Source organism: Prinia subflava, chromosome Z (genome assembly GCF_021018805.1).
Source record: "Prinia subflava isolate CZ2003 ecotype Zambia chromosome Z, Cam_Psub_1.2, whole genome shotgun sequence".
Lineage (NCBI taxonomy): Eukaryota > Metazoa > Chordata > Aves > Passeriformes > Cisticolidae > Prinia > Prinia subflava.
Window position 1 is genome coordinate 71151838 of NC_086283.1, and position 26203 is coordinate 71178040.

Consider the following 26203-nt stretch of genomic DNA (forward strand, 5'->3'; position numbering starts at 1 on the left):
CTTCCCCAAGAAGTCCTTTATTGTTAAGAATAAATTCACAGACTAAATAAGGAGAAAGAAAACCAAGAAAACAGCAAAGCCTTCCACAGCACAAATTGCAATTAGATAACTGAATCTAATAAAATCTGTGGAATGGATTTACAGAAGAAAATTGGATAACTATTGAGAGACAACTGGGCAAGAATAATTTATTTATCCTGACAATTTTCAAGCATAAATTGTAACTACAGATCATGTGTGAAAATACACAGAAACAAATACCTTATATAGTAATATGTCTTACTGGATCTTCTTAATGATGAGTAATAGCAACAACTCCTTAAGAACACACTCCTACTCTTCATATTCCTCTGTGAAGATGTTCAGCACCAATTGTGTGACTTTTCTAAAGCCCTTCAACCTTTCTACACACTTTGATATTATTTATTTATTTACTTCTATGGCTCCTCCTGTGGTTACATAAAATTATCACAGTTGTTTAAACAGTCTGGACTAGATAGCCTAAGGAATTACTGCTGTTAACAGTGGGAAGGAATGTGAGAGGGTGTGTCTATGTGGATAGTTACCAAGCAGATTTCTGGAGGAACAAAACATTAAATAAACACAGCACTTTTGGGGATCAGTCTTTGTTTCCAAATTAAAAATCTAAATTAGCAACACAAATTGTCAGGATTGTTCATCTGTGCTCCTTCTGCTGATCAATTGAACCCATAGCCATAAAAATAATGATACTCTGTACAGAATGTCCAGATTGTCATGTTGCAATCAACTTATTATTAAAAAAAACCCCCTTATACACAGCTGATATGTTACACATCTTGATGTCACCTAAACTTAGCAAAATGTCATAAGGGAAGCAAAGGGACCTTGCAAATTAAAAAGATGTTTCCTATTATATTAGTTTGTTTTGTGTCTAGTTCATAGACATTTCACTTCCCTCAGATTCTGAGATGCAATTACACATTTGAAAGAATTAATCACTGTAATAAAACACTGTTAATTAGATTTTTAATTGGAAGTGTCTTTTTTGTCTTTCTCCTACAAAACATCAGCAGCAACCAAAGCAACCTAGATCACAGGACAACTTGGTCTGGAAGGCAGTGTCTGGAAGCCCACCTGATCCACCTCCCTGCTCACACGAGGGCTAACACGAGCATAATTCCACCTCTGAATATAAGCAAACAGCAAATCTGCTACAAAAACCAGTAAAAAACAGTTTTAAAAAAATCATGGGCTCTGATCACAATTCTTGGTAGTCACAGGCAGTGTATGTCCTGGGAAATGCAAATGTCACTAGCAGCTTGAACCACCTGAAAGAACTAAAGAACACTTACTTTTGCATTTCGATGGATTTATTCCTCTGGGACTCTGCATTTCATCTGAAGCTGACAAAAGGTACTCTATAAATATTTATACAGGATATAGCAGATTTCTTTTTTTTTCTCAACATACAAGAAACATCCACATAGCCACAGGTTGTATGATTACCTCTCCTGGAGAGATAATTTAAATACTAATTTTAAATGTCATCTTGTGAATAAGAACTGTTTAAATGTTCTTTAGGTAGTGTGATTTGTAGTAAACACTAATGTATAATTAATTTTAGTGAGCAAAACTGAAAATAATAGCCCATTTCATTTACCTTGCTCAGAACGGTTTTCTATTAATAGGCTTTATTTTTTATATACACAAGAGAAACTTCTGTTGTCATATACAGATTAGAAATGTAAACACTTAAACACTTCCCACAATAACTGACTTCAGAATTGATTCTAAGTATTATCTCAAAGAGAGCAAGGAACCAGGGTAACAAAGAGCACTACTGCCCCCTAATGAGCCAGACCATGAAAGCTCCTCTGTAACAGGATTTTGTCTTCAAGTCACTAAAACCACGAATTATGAAAAAAAAAAAAAGTGAAAAAAAATACAATCATTAAGAACATATACTTTAAATTCAGGCCACATTTCGCACAAAAGACATATACATAATTTTGTAGAGGAAAATAAAAGGTCTGTAGTAGCTACGATTTTTAGATACAATATTTAATGCACCAAGAGATCACAAAGATGCAAAATACACCAGAAAAATTATCCATACTAAGCAAAGATTAGTCCATCTCATGTACTAGAATGTAATCCTATTGTGATCTTCACACTAACCCAGATTTTTAAAGAGAATCAGTTTTCTTGTTGCACTGTTTTATCTAAATGCCCATCATGAGTTTATTCTAGGCTTGTAATTATTGCAAATTAATTCTGATCTTAGTATCTAGACATATCCACAAAAAAATGTAAGAGAGGAAACAATAGAAAAAGTCCACTATCTGAATTCTGTTTGTACAAAAGAGAAACTGTCTTACATGAAAATGATATTTTCCCTCTCTATTTTTAATAGTTTTGCCATAAGAACTGAATATGTATGCAATGCTCACCAATGCAGCTTGGGCATAAAATTTTGTCCAGTCCCTATACCTGCAGCAATGAAACGCTGAAAAAAATACAACTGCTGCAGGTCTTAGTGAGAAGCACAAACATAAGCTGTGTATTCTCTTTTATTTCACCATAAATCAGAAATTCCACTCACATAAGTAAAATTACTGTGAATTAAATGCAATGCTAAAGCATCACTAAGTTCTGATTTCTCCCCTCAAGCTCCTTATACTGGATTTTTCATAGGTAAACATTCTGACAGATACCACAGAACTAAAGACTCCAATTTCCATTAGCAAGATAAGGTTAAAAGCAAATCATGTCTAACTTGAAATATGCTGGCTAACAAAAGACACAGATTTTATAAATAAAAATTTATGTTCTTTAGTGAGTTTGGGTTCTGATATGCCACCAAGTCATTAAAATCCTTGAACTTAAGACTCTACCTTAAAAACTCCAAATACTGGGTTTCTGTGGCCTCACATAGTGTCATCATTCATGTAAATACATTATTAGCACAGAAAGGTTGCAAGTGATGAGCAATGTCTTATGTAACTACACACATGGTAAAAGGCTGCAACCTACTATGTATTAAAAGCATAAGAACCACAATCATATGCTATGTGATAAAAATAAACTATCTACAAAAACATTCCAGAAACCTAAAATAACCATATTCCCTATTTCTCCTGTTACAGTCCAAAGAGATGGTAACACAGCTCTCAGTCTACCGAATATTTATGCTATTGTATCAGTGTTTCAGAATTCCAAGTGTTTACTATAACCTTTACAAAATATAAAAACAAAAATAATGACAAGAATAACAATTAAGAGTTAAAATGGATGCCTGTAACAGAACATTAACATAAGGCTATTACCACAACTTTTTCCAACTCTCCTGACTTGTATTTCTTACCTTTGAATCTTCATTGCTCACTCCCAGCTCTAGCACAGCTTGAGGAGACTTCAGCTTTGCTTGCATGGACTCTGCCATTTGAAGATTAAGCTGCCATCCAATTGTTTCAAGCTACAAAACACAAGTTTAGATGACAGTCAGATGGTACAGAAGCACTGAAGTCAACTTTCAAAACTGCCAGTAGTCTGTGTCAGTGAACACAGTGCCACACTCTACAAATGTTAAGCATTTGTATACAATGCATTTCCCTCAAATTATCCTGGACTCCAAGACAGATTTGCTTTTCTCTTGTCAAAATTACCATTCAAACTGCCTACGACCACTCAAATAAAGCAACTTCCTATGTCTCAGATCTGATAGACCCAATCCATAGAACACAACTACCGATGCAGAATACGGTAGCTTCCTCTTCTTGAGGAAGTTTATCAGCAAAGTTGCAGATTCAATTTCATTTCATATTTATTTTACTTTTAGGAAAAAGAAAAAAAAACAGTAAATAGTAAACCACTCAAAAATGGTGATTTCTTAATCCACAGATCTACTCATATGTGTTGAACCAGATGGAGATCTTAACAACAAAAATAATTCTGCTTTTTGAATCATTAATGCTGAAAGGACAAAACCCAGGTAAGCATGTGAGCAATAGAATTTTTAATAGAAAATTTTAAAAAAACTCTCACATTTCAAATTCTTTTTTCATCATTAATCTGAAGTTATATTCAAACATTATTGAGGTACTGCTCATGCACAAATGAAGTACACTACAATAGAACTACAAGGCTTCCACAAAATGATCTTCCTGGCTTTAGTGAATAAAAAGAAGTGGAAATACAAAGTCTTACCATCTGCCAAGAAAATTTTCACAGAAATTCCTTTTAACCTAGTTTCCCCTCTCTTCTAGTAAATATTGTGGCTGACTTGGTAAAAGCGGAAGTGTGCCACATCTTGGTCAACCTCTTACCAATCTAACAGCTGAATTCAGCTAAAATCATAAAAAGAATAAAGCCACGCCAAAGGCCTTGTATTGTGAACAGCAATACATGCCCTGCATCCTACAGTGACAGTAATCTCTAGACAAAAGACAGGAAAAAGTTTCTTCCATGGACATATCTCAAGACAGAACTTCCAAAATTTCTTGCAGCTATAAAATTTACATTTACATACTAATGTACCTTATGCATTTATCTGTAGGCCCGATCAATAGTAGAACTATGTAACAAACGCAGCCTTCACAAGACTAAGCATACCAGAAGGAAAACTACGTATCACGATGTATCTTAACCACCAAGGCCAGTACAAGATGGTTAGATAGTTTAGTCAAGGCCACAGTTAAGGGAAAGACACCATCTCAGATTGACTTTGTGTGCAGCTAGGAATAGGACAGCAGGAAGAACTTCAGCAGGTCAGCCTGAAATCTGTCAGCTGCTCTGCAATCAATGCACCATTCAAACATCAATTTGTCATAAAAATAGGAAGTTTACATTTAATCAAATCCATGAAAGCATGCAGACCACACAAAGGGACCCAGTGAAGATGTTCCAAGTGTGGTACTTCATTTTGAGCATAGCTTTAAAAACAGTAGGCCCATAGCCTATGAATTAGAAGATGCTTTAAAGAAAAGTTACGTAACTTATAAAAGCATTTTTTTATATTTTAATATTTATATTATAGAATTTTTAATCATAATTCTGCTTTCATTTTCTCTAACTTGATTACATCTTGGTTAGTGAAAATAACAGTGCATAGCCCATCCCACTCAAAAGCACAAAACAAGATTCTGTCTACATGCTCAAGTCAATCACACCAATGGACAACTCTGTTAAATCCCTGTGGTAGCCAGTACTTTCCAGGAAATTATATCAGAATGATATAACTAGAAAACATTTTTCTCTCCACAAACTTCAATGAAATTCAGAAATTAACTCTGAATCTTTCAGGAGCATAAAAACAGTACTTTAAAAAAAAACAAACTAAAAAACTTTAGGTTTTTTATCACGAAAAAAAGGTGTAGTTCATTTAAGAAAATTGATAATAGCCAACAGAAAATGACTCAGATCCTAAGTTACGGGTTATAGTGGAAGCAGGCAACTAGGCACAGTGTCACCTACTGATAAATCACCTAACCACTAAGGACAAACACAGAGACATCAAGCTCTGGAATGTGTCAGCTCTTCATGCTGCAGTCACTATGGTTCAAGCCCTCAGCTCCTCAGTTTAGAAAGGACTTTCTATCAGCTACTTAAACAGTTTATGACTGTAGTATTTAAGCCTTAGACAGGATAGCAACTTACTCCTGATCATAAAACAATACCTCTAGAGACAAAAACAATATCCAAGGAAGCCTGACTTTTAAGACTTTTCTGAAGCTGTTAAATACTGGTACTCTGTGAGGTATGAAGAACAGACCACCAAAAAAACCCCAAAAAAACCCAAAAAACCAACAAAACAAAACAAAACAAAACAAAACAACAACAACAACAACAAAAAAACCAAAACCAAAAACAAAAACGAAATTCAAGTTTGTGTTTTCTATTTTACTTTTAATACACATCTATCCCAGAATACTGAAGAGGGCTCAGAACAAATACAATACATGTGGCAGCACACTGGCCTGAGTTTATAGCTGAAGAGTAGCTGTAACTCTTGTTTTATATTGCTTTACCTCAAAAATTACTTTGTTTTCCTATACAATTCAGGTCTGTTTTCTGTTTTAAACACAGAATATGTTTATATGTATGAGAATAATTTTAATTAATAGATAGGACGCTGCCTAAGGGATCAAAATGGTCTGTTTTCTTGAAAGAAAAATGCAGCATGTATCTGGCAATGGTTGTGTTTGTTTACTTAGAAGACATTCAACATCCTGCAATGTCAATTAACCTTTTGAGAGTAGTGACATGTTTCTGCATAGCACTTATGTCAAGGCAAAGTACTTGTCAGTCACAAGTGGTACATACTTTAGGGCATTTATTTTCAAATATGAAAGGACTATAACATTATTTTTACTTCTGGTATAAAATTTGTTACAGAAAAAAGAATGATTGAAGGACAATGCCTGAATCTGTGATATACTAAATGAAAAGCACTTACTGGGACAGAAGAGAAGTATTTCTCCATGCCTAGCATGAAAACAAAGCCATGGTTTTAACTACTGTAGACCTTTAGCTTCTTTTCACAATTTCTTATCAGCAGGTTAGAAATGTGTAAGCTACCTTGTCACTGCAACACTAAACACTGTTGAAAAGATACTGTTTATTGCTGTAAATTCTTACTGATATCTCTGGCACTTATTTAACTTCAAGGTTATGTTTAGTAAAAAAAAAAACCAACAAAAACAAAAACAAAAACAAACAAACAAAAAAACAAAACAAAACAAAACAAAAAAAAAAAGGCAAACAGGCGCAAGCTGTAAAAAGGGAAGGGAAATAAACATAGGAACTAAACAAAACCAACAGTAAGAATGTATGAAAATGCTTCACATCTATTCCATGAACCCTCTGGCAAATAAGTCAGGGCAATAAATATATGAGGAAGTTTCAACAACCCCTGTAAATCCTCAGTTCTTGTGTCCATCTTGTTTCATTCTGAAGGCTTCTGAAGAGATTACCATTGCATTCAGGACTAACAGACACAGAAGAACTCACATACGTCCCCCTTCCAGCACCCACTCAGTACTGGCTGTAGAAGAGGTAAGGTGTCATTGCTTGCTGAACCACCTCTGTACTCCCTTACCCACAGTGTTCTCAGTGGCCACCCACAGCTGTCCCAGGGCACATCCACAATAGAAAGGAGCCAGTCCCCCTACTAGCTGATCTGACCCTTCAATTCAAGATGAGCAGCACCTTTACATAAAAACATCACCTGTGGTCTGTCTGTGATGGCCATAGTAATTTTCTTTCAGTGTAAAATGTCAGATTTTCCAACTCAAGTGCTGTCCAGCTGACTGTTTTCCATGCTATATAGTAGAGTGTAGTATTGTACACAGTCGGACAAGACCATCATCAATCTAACATAACTATGGTAAAACATCTGGGTGAAAGTCACTCTCTTGAGAAAGCCCAGTGCATGAAATGTCAAGGCAGCCTTTACAGCTGACATAAACCTCGAGCACAATCTCCAGCTAAATCAAGGTTCACACAGTCAAAACTAGAACCCACAGAACCCACCACTTCTCTTACAGCCCACTGTGGTTTTTTAAACTCTTTTGTCTCTTCCTGGCATATTTTCACCACAGTTCCTCACTTTTACTTTTTGCTGCCCACCAACCTACAAATTATTACAAATTAAACCTACACTGAGAAGAAATTCAAGAAGTCTGTCAAATAGGACAAGTTCCTGTATTAGCTGTCAAAAAACACTTCTCTCAGCTACATAGATATATTTATTTTACATTCTTCAATGAGAAATCAAATAAATGTTCTTTGGCAAAGAAATTCAGTTTAATCATCTTAACTATACAAGAACCAGGCTATCAGACTACAAATGAAGGACAACATGAGAAGGAAGCAGAATAAATGTCAATAACAGGCATGTTGCAGGGCTCCAACCTGAAACAGCAAGGACAGAGCCCAAGTAAACAACTAACAATAAAAAAATAGATGGCAAGGACTTAATTTGAAGAAACAAAATAAGGGGAAGTATTGTGAAACAGGGACAATGAAGTGGAACAGAATTTTAGAAAATATGTATTCACCTAAAATGTCTTACCTAATACCTCCAACTCCAGCCAAACTTCTGAAGCAGGGTTGAGTATTTTTAAAGGATGACAGAAAAAAGGGGCTTAAATACTCAGTCAGTACCAGAGCAGGAGAAGGGGATATTTTTCAGTTGGTCTTGGCTGATAAACTGAGATCACACCTCCTGTCTGTCTCTACACTGATAAAGACTGGAAGTTTGTTTTCGTTTTAAAGCAGAAAACTGGAATTTTTATGTAAATTATCTGATTTTAGAAGGGTCATAACAAGTCATTACAGAAACTACAGAAGATCAGTATTATCTGCCTCTCAGAAGTCACTGATGTGGCAGCTTACTTCTTACCACAGTGCCAGCAGGATATCATAATACCATGCAAATCACTGTTCCTCATCCATGATTTGGCACCTTTTGTCCCTTAGAAAGTGCTTTAAGCATATACTCACAGAAAGAGCAAAAATGAGTTGCTCAACAACTCATTCAGCAATGAACCTGCAAGAACTACACTATGGAAAATCTGCTTGAACACATAAAATCAACAGCACTGAGGTTTTTATAACCACCAGGCATTTAGACCGTTATGAGACAGTCAATAACTTTACAGATCAAATTCAATCTGTTATGAAGATCTAACTATTTTGTTCAGGTTCTTGCTCTCCATTTTCTTGGTAAGATTTGCTGCTTTCAGAACACCTAGCTTTCACTAAACAGAATAAAATGTTATATTAAGAAAATATACTTGATTCAAAATATGTGGACAATTAATCAGCACTACCGGTTAAATGCTACTTAACAATCCACTACATATGACCTGGCTACAGGAAAGAGTATGAAGATCCTATCATATCCAGTATTAACCTCTCTAGCAACCAAATGACCATGAGCATTTCTACTGGCAGAGCAGTAAATTCTGATTAGCAGTTAGCAAAGAGCAAGAACAATGCTCATAACCAGTGTTTCATCTTAAAATCTAAAAAAGGGAGAAAAACACAGTTCTGGGCTGAACTGGTTAAGAAACCCAATTGGCAAAGAATGCAGAAACAATTCCAAACTAGCAGCAAGTGTCCTGTAGTTTTATGCTTATGAAGGAAAATAGGTTATGAAAGATCTGGATGGGAAAGGAACATACACCACAGGCAAACTGACATACCCAATTTGTAGGAGTCTACTACTAGTACACCAACAAATGTTTTCAGTATAGCTTAAAGGCAACTGGAAATAAATAAACGTGATAAAATTACCACATAACTGTAATCTTTGAAAATCAGCTGTATAATACAGTTTTTCAACAGTGTCATTTCAGTTCACTATCTCATCCACTGTCAACAGGCTATGGTTTAGTTTGTCTGCTTGAACTTTCTTAAAGCAACAAAACTCCCTAATGTGTCTTTTTAAGTAGCAAAAGATCTTCATTACCACAAAGTTGATAAGGAACTGCTAAAGCCTTCTAACATGACTGAGGAGAATTTTAAAGGAAACTGAGCTCGTGGCCCACAGTCAGAATTAAAAGGCAGTAACATGAGCACGAATGAAAATAAATTCTGCCATTCCCTCTGCAAACTCAAATCTTGGCAGAAAACTAACTGCTTCTAATCATAGAATGGTTTGTGTTGGAAGGAATCTTAACGATCATCTAGTTCCAACTCCCCTCTCCCCCACATATATGGACAACTTCCACTAGACCAGGTTACGCAGAGCCACATCCAGCCTGGCCTCTAACACTTCCAGGGATAGGGCATCCAGAGCTCCTCTGGGCCACATATTGCTGTACCTCACCACCCTGACAGTAAAGAATTTCTTCCTAATATCTGAACAAAAGCTAGTCTTTCTCGGTTTTTAGATATTTCCCTTCATTCTATCACTACATGCCCTTGTAAAAAGTTCTTCTCCAGCTCTCCTGTACGTTGCCCTTGTGGGGTCAACTCGTCCTGGTACTGGTGGTGCTGAAAGACTTGATTAACATGGACACCCCCTGTTCTTGGTTGTCAACAGCTTTCTATGGCACAGAAGGCTTCTGTAGACTTGCATAACTAAGAAATAACATTCAGTCTCCTGAATTTATGTCCATACTCAAAGATTGACTTCAGGGTAGTTTAAGTGCATCTAGTTACTTCCACTCTCAGGCAGTCTGATTAATTTGAGGACATGCTGAAGTAGTGAAATTGACTTCATTTTTCTGAGGTTTTAAAAACTGCATAAAGGAAACAGAATGCCAATAACTTATTACTGGCTCATTTTTTTACAGGTACCAGAGACAACAGCCCTTCATTAGGCTGAAGCCAAACAAACTATTGCAGATAAAGTAAGTCAGTTACAGCAATTCAGAAATTAGTGTCATGCTCTACTGGTATATAGATCCACCCATTTGATTTTCAAATAATTTAATCCTTATTTTGAGAGAGCATTTAGTTCAAAATCTGGTGTTTGCAATAACTACAATGTTACTGAACATCAGATTACGCTTTTCATAGCCCAAGAAAGAAACTGACACGTTTGAAGCTCTTTCTATTAAAAACACCATTATAATGCACAAGTACATGGCACTATTTTTCAAAGTTACAGTCTCCTTATCTATTTCTACTAAATGTGGTGTATCTGTAAGAGCATATATCAGTTTACACACAGGATCTACTCTTGGAGGTAAATTGAGCTTCACTACATCAATGCCGGAGTGCTCCCAACTTAATAGGCTCCCTTAATTAATAGATAAAAGCAAATATTGACATCTTAAGACTGCAAAGTCTAAACACTTACTATTTTAGTGTCAAGAATGAGTAAATAACACTGTGGAAGAGTGCAAAAAAGGAGGATGAAAATCCCAACCTTCAGCCTGTTCTTGAGGAATTAGATTTGTCACAGCTGAAGAAAAAAGGAACTACCCTTGAATAGGTGCTATGTGAGCAAAAACTGTATCTTAAAAATGAAGCCGGACAAACTGAAAAAGGACACCATATAATGTTACTGCTTGCAGTAATGGGGAAAATCAACAACTCAATGTCTCTGCCCACATATACCTTAGCAAGGTATCTATAATGTCCCAAATATAACAATTATAGAAAGAGAGAAATTACATCTTATTTTAAAAAATGAAACCAGAATTTTGTCATCTTATCTCAGATATTAACTCATTCACTTCAGTTATTTTTCCCTCTAAGTTGAGAGGAACAGTCCAACTTTAAAGTCCAACTTTATGAATGAAATATTTCCTGGAATAATTGAAAGAGCTGTTTATGTAATTTAAGCCATCCATACTATCCTCATTGAAACTGTTATGAACAGCAAAGAGATAAAAGGATATGAAAGACATCTTCAGGAAATCTTTTTCTCGTATCACACTGACAACAAAACTTTTAAAAATGTTTTCCAGTCAAAAAGATATTTTGAGGAAATAAATAATCCTCAACATAAGAAATATTCTAGTGCAGTTCTTTCACTTGTATTTTTTGTTCTAAGCAAATAACCTAGAGGAAAATGAGTATAGCCATCCTTTAAGTCAGTTTAACTCTTGAAAGAGTAACTGCCATCCTTAGTTCTTGCACTGAAGACAAAATAGTTCTCAATTCATTGTAGAAAATGAAAATCAAAATACTCATGTTTAAAGTTTGGAGATCTCTTCCCCTCATCTTTCAATAATTAATTAGAAAAAAAATACTAAGTGACAATTAAATAAATGAATAATTTTCCCTTAAAGAAAATATATTAAAACTATACATACATTTTGCAATATCAACTATCAGTTTTGTATGATGGGAGAGGACTATATGTGTATTGTATATTAAAAAAAATGGTCTACAATGCATTATTCTAACTACATATCTGTGTAATCACACCAGCGTAAAACTAGAGGAAATCATCGATTCTTCTCTCTAAAATTTACAGCCGGAGGTGCCAATTCCACTTTTCATCAGCAAACTTAGCACTCCAGAATCAAAAATCAAAATTATAGACATGAAAATATTCATTTTTTTCTGCTGTGGTGATGAAAATAATTTTTAAATTATTTAAGGGTGACAAAACATTCCTGACTATGAACCCCTTAAAAAACTCCCTCCAGCTCAAGAAAAGAGTATTACTGCATGGAAGACAGCTGCAGGATGTAGCCAAAAGTGTACTCAATATAGCAAATAAATATTAAAACAGAAAAAAGGGGCAAATTTTTAAGAGAAGGCAATGACTGACAGGCAAAATTTGCCCATCATCACAGGTACGGTCCTCAGCATAGAAATAATCTGTAACCAGGAAGAGAGTGTTTCTTTTAAGGTAACCCCCAGATCAAACACCAGTTCTCTCCTGATGGGAAACTTGAGCATTATGAGCATGGGAGATGACTGCACAAACACACTGATTTCCATTCTCCACTGTTGCTACTGACCAGCTGAACTCAGATGGCATGAAGGAAGTTCTGGATGCTGCAGCCTCTTTTCAGCAGGTCTTGCTGCAACAATTGCTCCATAGGTGAGCAATCCTGCAGTGAACAGCTGGGTTTTCATATGGTTGCATGAAATTTCTGACTGCAGTCCTTTACCACATTTTTAATAGCAACAGAAAAGCTTTTTTTTTTTTAAATAGAAAATAGAAAATAAACTATACAGTAGTTAACAATCTGTTCCTCTACTGGACAAACTTACTCAACTTCAATGCAATTCAGTATCCCCGTTTCATAAATGGGTTACTGAGGCGTTCTGTCATTTTAGTGATAAGTAGTCTTTAATGGCAGGTTTAAAATTTGTAATATTCATGTTTTATCTGTATATATGAATGACAAAATTAGTGACTAGCAGTCACTAATGGCAGTTCAGATGGCAGTGTTACGCAAATCTTCAAATTAAACACAAGATTTGGAGCTGTCCCCATAAAAATAGTATGTAACTATCAACAAAACCGTAGGTATAAGCACTCACCCATATAACAGATTCAGTACAATAGGCTGAAGATTTCTATGAACTAGAAGTCTGTAGTTACAGTGAGTCATAACACATTATGCACAGCCAAGTTAAGCAGAAGTGGCACAGTCTACAGTGACTCACACTAAATTTTTAAGACTGGACTTTGTAATTTTAATGATATTTTTGCTATGTTTCTCACTCATGAAGGTAAGAAAATAAGAATCCCTGGATAAATCCTATCTCCCTAGACACAATACTAGAATGAAACGTCAAACCAGACTCTGCCTTAATCTTGTAGATACTGTGAGACCATCAGCAAATAGGCAAACAAACAAACAAAAAAAAAGGAGGAACTGTATTTTTCACCAGCAGACAATAACTAGAAATAAAGGTAGTTATTTCAACTATTATTACAAAGTTGTATAACTTATAAAGGCAAGGAAAGAGTTGGACCAGGCTAGGCAGACAGACAGTGAATTTACAGAATAATAAATATTGATCAAACGGAGCACAATGGAAGAAAAGTATCTCAGCCTCAAAAAAAGGCACTGTTATGACAAAGAGACTGAAAATAGGTTAGGTCAAAGACTCTGTCAAGTGATGAAACCAAGTGAGATACAGGCACTGAATGTGAAGAATCTTCACTAATGTGAACAAACACATCATGTTTGCTATGCAACTCTTGGATTCCTCAGCATAACTTTTCCAAAAAACAACAGTAACTTAAGAAGGCAGAAAAAACCCTAAAATTAAAAGTAGTAAGTTTTTTAACTCTATTAAACTGTTAGTTTCAGCTTGTAATTAATGCTAGAAAAAGCAACAGGAACAAAACAAAGAGCCAGTACTTCACTTATTTCTCAGAGAAGGTATTAAGAGCATATGAAAAATAGAAGATACTAGGATTTAACTCTAAAAGGAAAATATGCACAAATTATGCACCTAAATCTACCTTATTGATGAATATCTAAGTTTAACCAGATTCTTAATCAGAGACTAGCTGGAGGTTAATTTCTTTTGATTTCCCATTTTTTGCCTTCAAAGATAAAATCATTTTTCTCTTTAGTAAAATTTACTTAGCACATATACCAAGAAAGTAGTATTTTCAGACTTCTCTGTTCAATATTCAAATCAAACCCCCTCACCTCTTTAACCCTGGAGATCAGAAAAAAGACACACTCCAAAAAGAACTTCTGCTTCAAAAGGAAGGATACAAAATAAATAACATGACACAACATTGGAAGAGTAAGAGTACTGCTAAGCTGCAACAACTTTAAGAGACTTTGCATTAATTGAAGTTACTGCAAGTTTTCATCTTTAACTGTTTTTTACTGATAAACAGCTAGCTTGAAAGCAAACAGAAAGACACTCTATGACAAGCATTAGAAACAGCATCCAGTTTCAAAAACCATAGCATTTAGGGGTTCAATCTGTGCAAAATGTAAACGTCCTGTTGTGCTCTGTCTATGGTAAATTTGTGGGCACAGAGTTGCAGTAAAAATGCATACCAGTCCATGACCACTTCTATTAAGTCATGTCTGACTGGTGTTTTTATCTAGCAGAAAATATAACAAGATCCAATGGAGGAAACATTGAGTTGGACAGTTTTTATTCAGAGATAAGACAAACATTTTTCGTAACCATTAAAAAAAAAACCCAGAAGTTACCTGTCATTTCAAGCCTTGAAATCAAAACCAGACCCCTGTTCCAAAAGTTCTCTTACATATTGATACAAACAATATTATGGTTTGCATTGCACAGGAATTTACATAAGACACGAACAGTACTCATTTTTATAATCTTTTAAAATGCTCTTTTGCATATAGGTACAGAACAAAACTTATAGATCTTTCTAAACATTCTCAAAATGTACCTTCTTCCAACCTTCATAACTTATACTTTCATGGTAGAAGACAGAAGAGGGCAAGGACAGGAAACAACTCACTAAAAAATCCTTAAGAAGTAGTACCTAAAAACTGCAAACAATTAAAATTCCTATGAACAAAGCTGTACGAATGAAAGAGTAAGACACAGTTGTGCTGTAGCATGTGTTTAAAATAATCTCATTAGGTATAAAACTGTTGTTACTTTGTATTTCATCATTTGCAATCTCTTTTGTCTCTGTGAGTGTACTGGCATCACATAATGCAAGCTGGTTCACAATTCACTGTGACAATGCCCATAGGTACAACACTGTTTTTGTGACCTCAGTTTGTCACTGTAAGAATGATTAGCTGACAAGAGACTAACAAGAAACTAGTTTGAACTGTATTCCTCCTTATTTTGCATTCTTCTGATGTCAGAAAAAAAAATCTGCCACAATACACACACAGCACATCAATTCTCCCTTTTTTTTTTTTTTTTGGCATAACCAAAAAATGCATGTGTTTCAGACTATTTCTGTAGATGTGCCAGCATTTAGCAGAAGGAATTTAGCATATTAACATTACATATACACCCTTAGCAAGAAGGCCAGTTTCGGAGAAAATCACTTTTAAGAGTTTTTCCCATATGGCTTCAAATAGGCACTCAAGATACAGAACTGACAGCTCTGTCAAGAATTTTAGGTACATAACTTCACTAGTTGCATTCCCACACATCATTATATTAAGCAATGCTGTCTGAAAGCTATAAAAAGCTCCTCCTGCTTGGCAACATAGGACTTGTAACGTTTTAACTATATATATTTTAAGGATACCCTGAATAGTTTTCCAAAACTAGAAAGCTACACAGCGCTCAGCTTGATCTGCCCTTAAAACAGAGATTTGCGCAGAATATGAAAACACATGCAGGGAACATAATATTAGGGGAGAAGAAGTGGAGAAAAGCAACAAAACTGATGTAAAACTGCCATGAGAATCCGGAACAAACCCTATCAAAAATCTAGCTCTTCTTTGCAGGGAGGAAAAAGTACATTTTAATCTGATCAGTGTGCCTATATTTCTAGATTTATACATTGCCAAGAAAAGACTTAAAAACTGGATCAGATTGATATCAAAATATTATCACTGGCCTATCATTCTAAAGGCCAGATTAAGAACGTGTTCAAAGGAAAAATTATACAAATACCATTATCTTAATAAATTACAATTATATTATCATCAGCAGAAATAATATAATAAAGGCACTGCCATATGAGTAAGGACCAAAGAATCAATTAACGCAACAGCAGAATATGCATAATTAATAACTCTGGGCAGCTGAAGACCGCTAATAATTCAGCAAAGAAAAGTGAAAAGATGAAATGAGAAATAGTATTGAACAGTACAGCTTTATTTTAGGTCCACAGTTTTTGTTAATTTCCCAAGTCAATAATATCTCTATCTACTAAGCAGTCTGCACAAAAAATTCAAACACCTATGTTCAAAAAAGAGTGGTTTTTCCTCAAACAATTTAGACACTAAGTTACCCACTAGTTTTGACCACAAGCTAATCAATCCCACAGGTTCCAATGTTTTCTGAATGTGTAAACCATACTCCTAACAAAAAAACCCTAAAACTGTCTGACATTTCTTACTGTTTTGAAACAGAAATGGTGATTACTGCCCCGTCCCTCTTGTGTACACAACAGAAAATATTGTACTGTCAGCATTTCAATACCTCTGCAACAGACAACCTGTAAGTACCCTGTGTCAAGAAAGACTTAGAATTATTTTGCCACACAGATTTTAGTACAACACAATATAAAATTCCAGATAGATCTTTCTTAGTTATTTCATAAATTCTGTCTTGTGAGTGTGTCCAGGTGTATCTATTGTAACAGAACTATCAAGACCTCAGTAATGTTAATATGACCCTGATTCTGTACACAAGCAATCCCTTTACACATCCACTAACACTGCTTTAAAGAAAATTCAGAGCTACTAATGTGCAGGAAGCACATGGTAAGTGAAAGTACAAAAGAATCACATATGAATTAAATTCTGATTTCATATGTAGTGCTGCACACCACTTCAACAGGTCAGCAACAGTCCCTACCAAATATGCAGTGATAACCAAAAGCCTGTACGTATTTTTAAAAGAATATGAAAGAGGAAAGAAAAACCAACTAAGAACCAGCACTCACAGTGCAAACAAAATGGTTTGGATTGGAAGGGACCCCTGAAAATCATCTAGTCCAACTTCCCTACCATGGGCTGGGAACATCTTGATCACTAGATGTTGATCAATGCCCCATTCAACCTTTTGAATACTTCCAATGGCAGGGCATCCACAACCTCTCTGGGCAACCTGCTGCAGTGTCTCACCACCCTCATCAAGAATTTGTTTCTTTAAATTCAATCTAAATCCATAATCTTTCAATGTAAAACCATTGTCCATTGTCCTGCCACTACATGCCCTGGTAAACCATCTCTCTCCATCTTTCTTGAGTAAGCCCCCTTTAAGTGCTGAATGGCTACAGCAGTGTTTCTCTGGAGCCTTCTCTTCTGCAGGCTGAACAACCTCTACTCTCTCAGTCTGTCTTCACAGCAAAGGTGTTTCTGCCCTCATACCACTTCAGTGGCCCTCCTGTGGGCCCATTTCAACAGATCTGGGTCTGTCTGTGCTGGGGGCCCCTCAGCCAGCCCCTCACACAATACTCCTCCAGGTGGGGTTTGAAAAGAGCTAAGAGGAGTGATTGGTACACCAAAGGGTTGTGCTGCCATTCAGAGGGGCATGGACAGGCTGGAGAAATGGTCTGACGTCAGTTCTTCTCATGAAGTTTAACAAGAGAAAGTGAAATGTCTTGCACTGGAGAGGACAAGCACCAGGACAAGCTGGATGCTGTCCAGCTGGAAAAAAGCCATGCGAAAAAGAACCTGAGGCTCCTGGTGGAAACCAAGTCGATCATGAGCCATCCTGGGCTGCTCTAAGAGGAGCACAGCCCACAGGATGAAGAAAATGATCCTTCCCCTGTACTCAACAACAGTGAGGCCCCACCTGGAGTAGCATAATCAGTGCTGGGCTCCACATGGAAGAGTCATGTAGGTACTGGAAAGAGTACAGCAAAGGCCTCCAAGATGGTGAAGGGATAGGAGCACCTCACATATGACGTGAAAAAAAGGTTAAACCTTTAACCTCACATATGAGGTTAAAAAGAGAGCTTTTTAACTCCTTATGTGAAGGAAAGCTATATAGACTGAGCTAGGCTCTTTACAGAGATACCCAGTAACAGGACAAGTGGCAACAGGCACAAACTGAAACATGGGAGGCCCTCTCTGAACACAGGAAAACATTTAGGCACTTCAAGGGCGGTTAAGAACTGACAAAAGGTGTCCAGGAAAGTTGTGAAATCTGCACCCTCCCAGACGTTCAGGGAGGTCCTGAGCTGTCTAGACATGGTCCTGAGCAACTGGGTTTAGACGTCCCTGCTTGAGCAGAGGGGGTACATCACATACACTCCAGAGGTTCCTCCCAGCTTCAACTATTCTACGATTATGTTGCTAGAACTTGTGATACTGTGTCATTCTTTTTGTGTACAGAATATTGTTTCTGGAAGAGAAGTGAACAATGTAAATTGGGAACTCATATATGGCCATGTAAACAAATACTGATATAGAGGGCACTTTTATAGCATCAATTGTTTAGTATGTTACACCCATATTTACATGTTGAAGAGGGTATTAATAATTCAATACACATCTCTTTGTACAAAAAAATAAGATTATATAATCTCTAAATCAATATAAATACCTAAATTGTGCATCTAATCTAAAAAGCAATCATCCCTCTATAAGTATTTTTCAGGACTATAACTTCTTTTTAACTTCAGTTGAAGAGATGATGATGAACACTTACAGAAAATTGGCTAGTACAGCAATGTACCACAAGAAAATATTTTGCTCACTATTTTTCAAGGTACAGAAAGGTAATACAGAAAATACATGCAGATATGCAATTACACACAATATTGAAGGAAATAATGCAGACACTTACTGCACTTGTAAGATATTAGAAAGAGATTCAGAAGATTACAAGGACATGGCAAGTTGTTCTTCCATTACAATGCAATTTTAAAAATATTTTATTTCTTGCTAGCAGAATAAATTCTTTATTCGGCAATTTGTTTTGTGAACTTAATCTTTAAGGAAAACTCTCATGAACTTCAAGTCTACAGGAGCAATGCTTCAGAGACTTTCAAAAACTGAGAAAGCAAATCCAAGTTCCAATTCAAATTACACTCAAACTGATACTCAACCTGTTATCTGGGCAAAAAGGCAAGAGGAAAAATCATGGTTTAAGCGTATGTAGGGGCACACACATGTGTGCTTTCACACTAAAAGGCAAGTAAATGGTACTACAACATTTTTACAGTTGCTTTCCTGCAAGCTCAATTAAAAACAACAGTTTAAAACTTCTTTATATGGGATGCAAAATAGTAGAAAACCACCACTGCATTAGCAGATGGTGCTGAATTTAGAAAGGACCTCCAAAACCATAACACAAACCAGAAATATGGTATGTTACAGGGCTCACAAAACTCAAGACAAGTAACAGAGCACTGTCATTCCCAAACCAGGTCACAGAAAGACCACAGGTATGTATGGTACAAGCTGGAAATGAAAGAGGATGAAAAGAGTTTTTATGAGTTCCTTATAGGCTGAGGAGACAGCAGTAAAATAAGTACTAAGGCACAGTCTGTCTGAAGAAAATTTTTAGACATCTGCTTTTTAGGCTGTCTTCAGAACTGCCTTCCATTCTGCATATGTACTCTGTACATCGAAAAGTTTACCTTACAATCTTCCATTATTCCACTTGGTTTCCAAATTACTTACCACCTTCAATAGATAGTCACATCTGCCTCTATACTTACTGTACCACTGGCCATTTAAACTTTGGGCCCTGTACATTTGGCATTGGTAATATTATTTAAAAAAAAAAAGTAATTCAAGATATCTTGCTGATTTTTTTTTCGCATACTTATACTATCAGTCATTTACTCTGTTAGATTCATGAGTTATTATAATTTTGCATACCAGAATCCTGTAAGTTTTGTGTCTAAAAATATCCAGTTTTACAGTACATCAAGTTTAAATTCTTTGAAAAATATCAACTGTGATGCAATTCAGAGTATCTTTAATCTGCTCCATAGACAGACCTCATCTTCTCAACATGTGAATTTTACACCTAAGTGAAATTTTAGATCTATTTAGGAGCAAGCAGGCTGGTACAAATTACATTGTTCTGGTTCTCTCTGTGCATCATGTATATTTAAGATATACAATTTATTTTCTATGTTTATCTTACTCACCAAATCATTAATTAACAAACTGAATCTTATTCCAACAAGATATAAAGCAATGATAAAAATAAAGTAAGAATAAGTGAGTAGTGTTTCACAATTCTTTCTAAAAATTTGATCCTGGCTGACACTGGTGTGTTCTATATACATTTCCTTATACATCTGAAGGGTTACTATGAACCAACAAAATGATGTTATTATACCTCATCATAGATATAGACATCTAAGTCTAAACATACAATGAGACATCCAAAGCATATAGCAAGTTTTAAGTGGCAATAGGCACATAGGAAACAAGACTATATGCCGTTGCAGAAAAACACCACAAAATTGTAATAAGTATCTTGCAAAATTCACTATGCAACCAGCTTAGAAAATTAAAGAAAGCAGGAGCTCAGATACAAGTGCAGAGAATGACCAGCCTGATGAGCTCAATCACCACAAATGCTCATGAACACATTGTCCTCTGGCCATGTTGTAAAGCCTGTTCACAAACAGTACGTGGGTTGCTAATAATGCATATAGAGCCGGGTTACAGCAGTTACAGCACCTCTGCTAATGTGTAACATCTCTTTAAGACAACAGAATTCAACTGCTCCGATCAAATTTATCTAGTACCTGTAATTGACTAAGTATCTTGTCACAGACTTTGCACCTTAGTTTAAACTCCTTGGTTTACACCGAACTAACACAACTTTACTCTCTCTCAGAAAAAAACCCACACACGTTACCTTCTGAGGGGTCAAAACCCTCTGCCTGAACTTTTCAATCATATCTTGACCTGCAGTCGCCCATGCACTGGCAAATGCTTCTGCTTTGTCTTGATCCAGGTGAATACTTTGTAGCTGCTGTTGCAATGAAGCAGGCTTCAAACTGTGATAGACTGCCTGTTAAAGGAAAAATAACTGCTAAGTTCCACAAGCCATAGCAGATATGTTCTAGCTCAAATGGCCACTGTGGTCACACAAGATGTTTACTAGAAACCCCACTAGGGGAACTATATGCACCCTGTTCATCTTAACCCTCTCACTTGGTAGACAGAAATCTGTGACTATCTCAAAATGCAGTCTTACAAATTACTCTTCTCAAGACAGACAAACTACAAAAAAAAAAAGTAGACACAAGCCAGATCTGAGTATATGTACAGGTTTCCTCTGTACATAATGGCAAAGCAGCTATCTATGAAAAAAGATGGTCTTTGAAGCCAATTCTGATCATCAAGGAAGGAGAACTTTTCCAAATTCACACTATTCAAGTGAACCCAAACGACATGGTAATATTCTGAAAAACTGAGAACAGTTTGCCTAAACTGAGTGAGTTACCTCCCTATTAGCATCATTATTTTTTTTGTGGAAGACACTCTATATGGTTCTTCACCATCAAAAGAGGATTGTGGCACCACCAGGTCAGGCTAAAAAAAAAGAAACAACATATGTGGCAAAGACTATATGGCAGTTTTTTATCTGTAATGCCTACACAGACTACAGGGCTGTTAAAACAGCTATTATCTTACAGAACAAGCAGCTGCTCCAAGAAGCACAGCTATCAGCAGGAAAACAAGGAGTTCTCATACAATATGTAGTCCGTCTGGGACACTTTTTTTTGGCAGATATTAATATTCTTCCCTCTGTTTTTTTTTTCAATGCAAAAGAAGCAAGAAGAGAAGTAATTGCTTTTTCTGATCATCTTCAATAATTATAATATAAATTAAGCAGTCTGAGGCAATCAGGACAAGACAGCAAACAGGTAATGCTGCTCTTTTGTTGAGATGAAAATTAAAAATTCCAGTCTGGCAGTGACCTCAGGTTTCATTTCGATTTTTTGGTGGATGGGAGCCATGAGGAGAACTGTTTGTTTTATTTCTAGTGCAGTGGAATGTGTTAATTAAGTGAACTGATCATAAATTGACATGTGTAAGAAAAGATTGATTTAAATCTATCAAAAGATCATCATTATGCATGCCCTCTGCACAAGATCCCACTTTCTATATTTGCATGAAATGGATGGATAACGTCATCGGCTTAACAATTTTTAAAGCACTTAACATATTGGCCCGGTGATACAACAGCTTCCCAGCTTTAGTAGAGGTAGACCACAGAATCAGAAAACCTTCTCTGTTTACAGGTGACTGTACCATGCTTGCTACACCACGCAGACATCCACTCCTCCAAATACTCAAGCTATATTAGCTGTGCCTGTTCACCTCATTACAGACTGCTTCTCTGCATGAAAATTTCCCATAACTGACTCTTAAAGTAACTTTAGCTGTGCTCAGTAATGTCGTCTAGGATTTTCCTCACAAGAACTTAAAAAACTCATGGCTGGCTCAGTACAATGAATAAGAGAGAATACTGTATCTCATAATTATCTAGAGTTCTCTTGGAGTCATGCAGACCTCACTTCTACTATTAATATTTACATTAGCTGAAAAACCACTGCACAAAGGCACCCAGTCCCATCTGAATCAGAAAGGTATGAAACAAAAAGCAGTTAAATCACAACCCCCAAACATACATAATATACTACAGATATATTTTCACAAATTCCTTTTTAACTTCACTGTCCTATTTTTGAAATCTATAGCTGGATAAAAAAATATTTTTATGAATGCCTAATGGTGAAAACAAAATACCTGTTCCAAAATGAATGATATAGTTTCAAGAACCAGATGAAGATCCTGTTTTTCCAGTGAAAAAGCTATTTGAAGTTTTTCTTCCTCCTCTTCACTGAAGGTACTTTCAGCCTGAAGCACAAAAACAGTTAGTCCTGATATTTCATTTAAGGACCAAGAACTTATTTATCAAAATAAAAACTTTCTCCTCATCTTTACAAACACAGTGGTTATCCAGTTCTTTCTAAACAGAAATCACAAAGCAAATGCAAATCCTCTCACTGAAAATCAAAATTAAAAGCCAACATAGTACCACAGAACTACCTGACATACATCAGAAGAAAAAGCTTTCTCTTTGTACCTCACAGACACTACAGAAATAGTCTTCTTTCAATTATCACATCTCCAACAACCTTATATAAATAAAAATAAGGCAAGTACGAAGTGCATTATTTAAATCACACCCCAGAAAACAGAAGGGAAAACTGTAGTTAAGTTAGTTATGTATGCTTTTTCCATTCTGGACACCCTTCTACAAATCACCCACGCTGCTGCAAAGGAAATAAAGGCCTAATGTATATTTTGAAAGTCAAATTTGAATCTATAGCCTACTGTGTTACTGAAGACAATTGAGAATGTGCTGCAGTTTTAAAATACAGCAGTTGTACTTATTTTACTACAGCAAATTAAACAGTAGTTTAAAAAGCAGATATTGCCTTCTTTTAAAACCCAATAGCAACAAACATCACATTTAGACCACTTAGTAATCCAAAACTGCAAAGCTAAACAAACAAAACAATTTAGCTGTCCAAATAAAAAATAGGGCAATTATACACAACTTTCAATGATCACAATGTTTACAACAAAAGTAGCAAAATGGAAACATTATTTGAATCATTAGTTGTTAAAAGGAAATACAGAGCTCCCAGTGTCTGCTTTGTTAAGGCAATGAAGTTCATTTCAAGCTTCCAGCAATTTAACTAGTTATTTTGTTAGGTACTTTAGAAAGTAAAACTATTAATGAGATTGAGTGGGCTGAATTACAACAGCCACTTCAGCTCATGTAAATGCCAATTAAAACTGTGAAGAGCTGCTAAAATACTATGGAGTAGTAAAAAAGAACAAACCAAACAAACCAGAAGTTGCTGATACATTCCAGTTACCAAAGAGTTAATATGCAAACAACTATGCAAATATGCAAAACAACTGAGAAAACTCTCTGCAATAACAGCAGCATCCAAGCTAGTGATGCTTGTAGAAAGAAAAACAAACCAGCAGTTGAATCAAATCCTTACAGGCTCACACTTATAATCTTTAATGTATTTGCATTTTTTGCATGCTGCTCCTGTAATATTTGATCATTTAGTCTATATGTATGTGCATACAGAAAACAAAGTTCAAGGGTTTTTTAATACTTTTTCTAAACAAAAAACAATGGAATGAACAAAATCTGACACTGTAAGACAGTGAAACTAACTTAATGAAAAATAATTTGTGGTATAAGATTCATTTTACAGTTTCCTGTGTAATATTTAGTGCGAAGTTTAGAGTTAGACTGCATTTAACATTTGAGCACTATGAAATTAAACTAACTACTGTTTTGCTTTTTCTTTTTTTTTTTAATTCTGTAATCAAAAACATCTTCTGCAAAGATAACAGAACTATTCACTGAACACTCTGGATTTCATTTTTATCCTCAATTCCACAGGTGTCCTTAGTTGACGGCCATTTTTCTACAAATGTAGAAAAATAAATAGAACACCCACTAGTATTTCCTTTGTGTTGTAAAATGTGGAACACGTAACAGTTTCTTAAGAAAGGATGCTCTTTGATGTTTGATCTTTGTATACTTTCAAGCCTAATCAACAAGAAAGGTGGTTTAATCCATGAAACACAGAGCAGCTAACAAGCTCTAAGTCATGTGCAGGTTTTAGAAAGCCAAATTACTTGTTGGAAGAATTGCCTTGTTAAGGTTTAGGGCCTGACATGCACCAGTAACCTCAGACCTAGGCAAAGGTTAACAAAACTTAGGAATAAGGATGTACCATTGATAGTGAACACAAAGAATGCAGAATTTATGGGCCTCAAGGACATTTCAGAGAATTCCCAAGATAAGGGAGAAACTGATAAAGACAATACAGCAACTGCTGAAATCAACTTCCTGCAGGGGAATCTGCGACCACAAATTGAGGGATCATAATCCTAGAAGCCCACTGACTCAAAAGAAGAGGAACACTCAGCATGCAGACTAATCAGCATGGGAAGCAAGAGAATCATTAACCAGTAGAACACAGAACATGAACTAATAAGAACTATGTAACTTGTTGCCAATGGACACTAAAGACTTTGCTTGAAAAAACACATAAATGGTAATAAATTGATATTATTGATGTATAAATTGATGGTTGGGGTGCTTGACTTGGGGAATACCACTGAAAATCGGATCTGCACAATTCTGAAATAAATAACGTCTCGTTCGAGTGTGTAAGCACACACAAACGGGACAGCAAATCCGATTTTTGTGGACAACATTCGTGAGGGCAGAGGAGGAGTTTCTGCAAAAGGCCCAGCAACACGCGTGTCCTCAGACAGCGCTCTCGGGGGCACCAGCACCCGGAGGCAGTGGGCTACAAGCAGCACCCCTCGTTCTCGTGCCATTCGCCTTCTCACGCCATTCGTAACCGGCTTGTTTTCAGCTCCCCGACACAGTTCTGAAGAACTACTGATGGGTGGCGGGGAGGGACGGAGCGGCGTTCCGGCCCCGCAGCCGCGCTGCCCAAGCTCCGGCCGGGCCCGGCCCCGCGCCCTTCCAGCGCTGCCGAGCCCCCGCTCCCGCCCCGCCCCGCGGGACACGACCCCCAGCCGGCTCCCCTCGCCCCGGTAACCTTCAGATGCAGCTTCTGGAGAAGGCGGGAGAGGAGCCGCGGAAACCGGCCCGGGTCCACGGCGTTGAGCAGTGACACGGCCCTGCGGATGCTGAGAGAAAGGAGGGAGAGAGGAGGGTCAGAGGAGCCCTGGCCCCGCTGCGCCTCGGCACCCTGGCGGGACCTGCTGTGCCCCGCCCCACCCCGCACGGGGCAGCGCGGCCCGGCAGCAGCGCCGGTACCTGTCGCTCTCCGGCACGATGGGCGCCGCCATGGCTGCGCCGCGGGCCCGCCCCCGACGGCGGCCTGGCGGGGCCAAGCGCTGCCGCGCCGCTCGCAGACAGAGCAGCGCCAACCCACCCAATCACGGGGTGAACGAGCTGGGGAAAGACGCCTGCGCTCGTCCTGTTCCAGCCCATCATCTGGCACTACCATATCAGTAGGACTATGGCACTGGAGTGTCACGTCCAGTCTTTCCTTAAAAACCCCCAGGCACGGCGACTGTACCACCTCCCCGGCTAGTCCAATGTAACATTTAATCACATTTTCTGTGAAGAAATTCCTCGGGTTCAGCGTTAACGTCTC

General features: G+C 37.0%; 1 protein-coding gene across 1 annotated transcript in view; it reads right to left on the minus strand.

Moving 5' to 3' along the window:
- The window catches only part of COMMD10 (COMM domain containing 10), a 105970-nt gene extending 79989 nt beyond the window's left edge, over nucleotides 1–25981 (minus strand). The window contains exons 1-5 of the mRNA XM_063423127.1: nucleotides 25861–25981; nucleotides 25640–25730; nucleotides 22776–22886; nucleotides 20875–21030; nucleotides 3347–3457 (exon numbers count right to left, since the gene is read on the minus strand). Coding sequence (XP_063279197.1) covers nucleotides 3347–3457; nucleotides 20875–21030; nucleotides 22776–22886; nucleotides 25640–25730; nucleotides 25861–25892 — 501 coding nt within the window. The 5' untranslated portion in view covers nucleotides 25893–25981. The remainder of the gene's footprint in view (nucleotides 1–3346; nucleotides 3458–20874; nucleotides 21031–22775; nucleotides 22887–25639; nucleotides 25731–25860) is intronic.
- Between the last annotated feature and the right edge of the window lie 222 nt (nucleotides 25982–26203).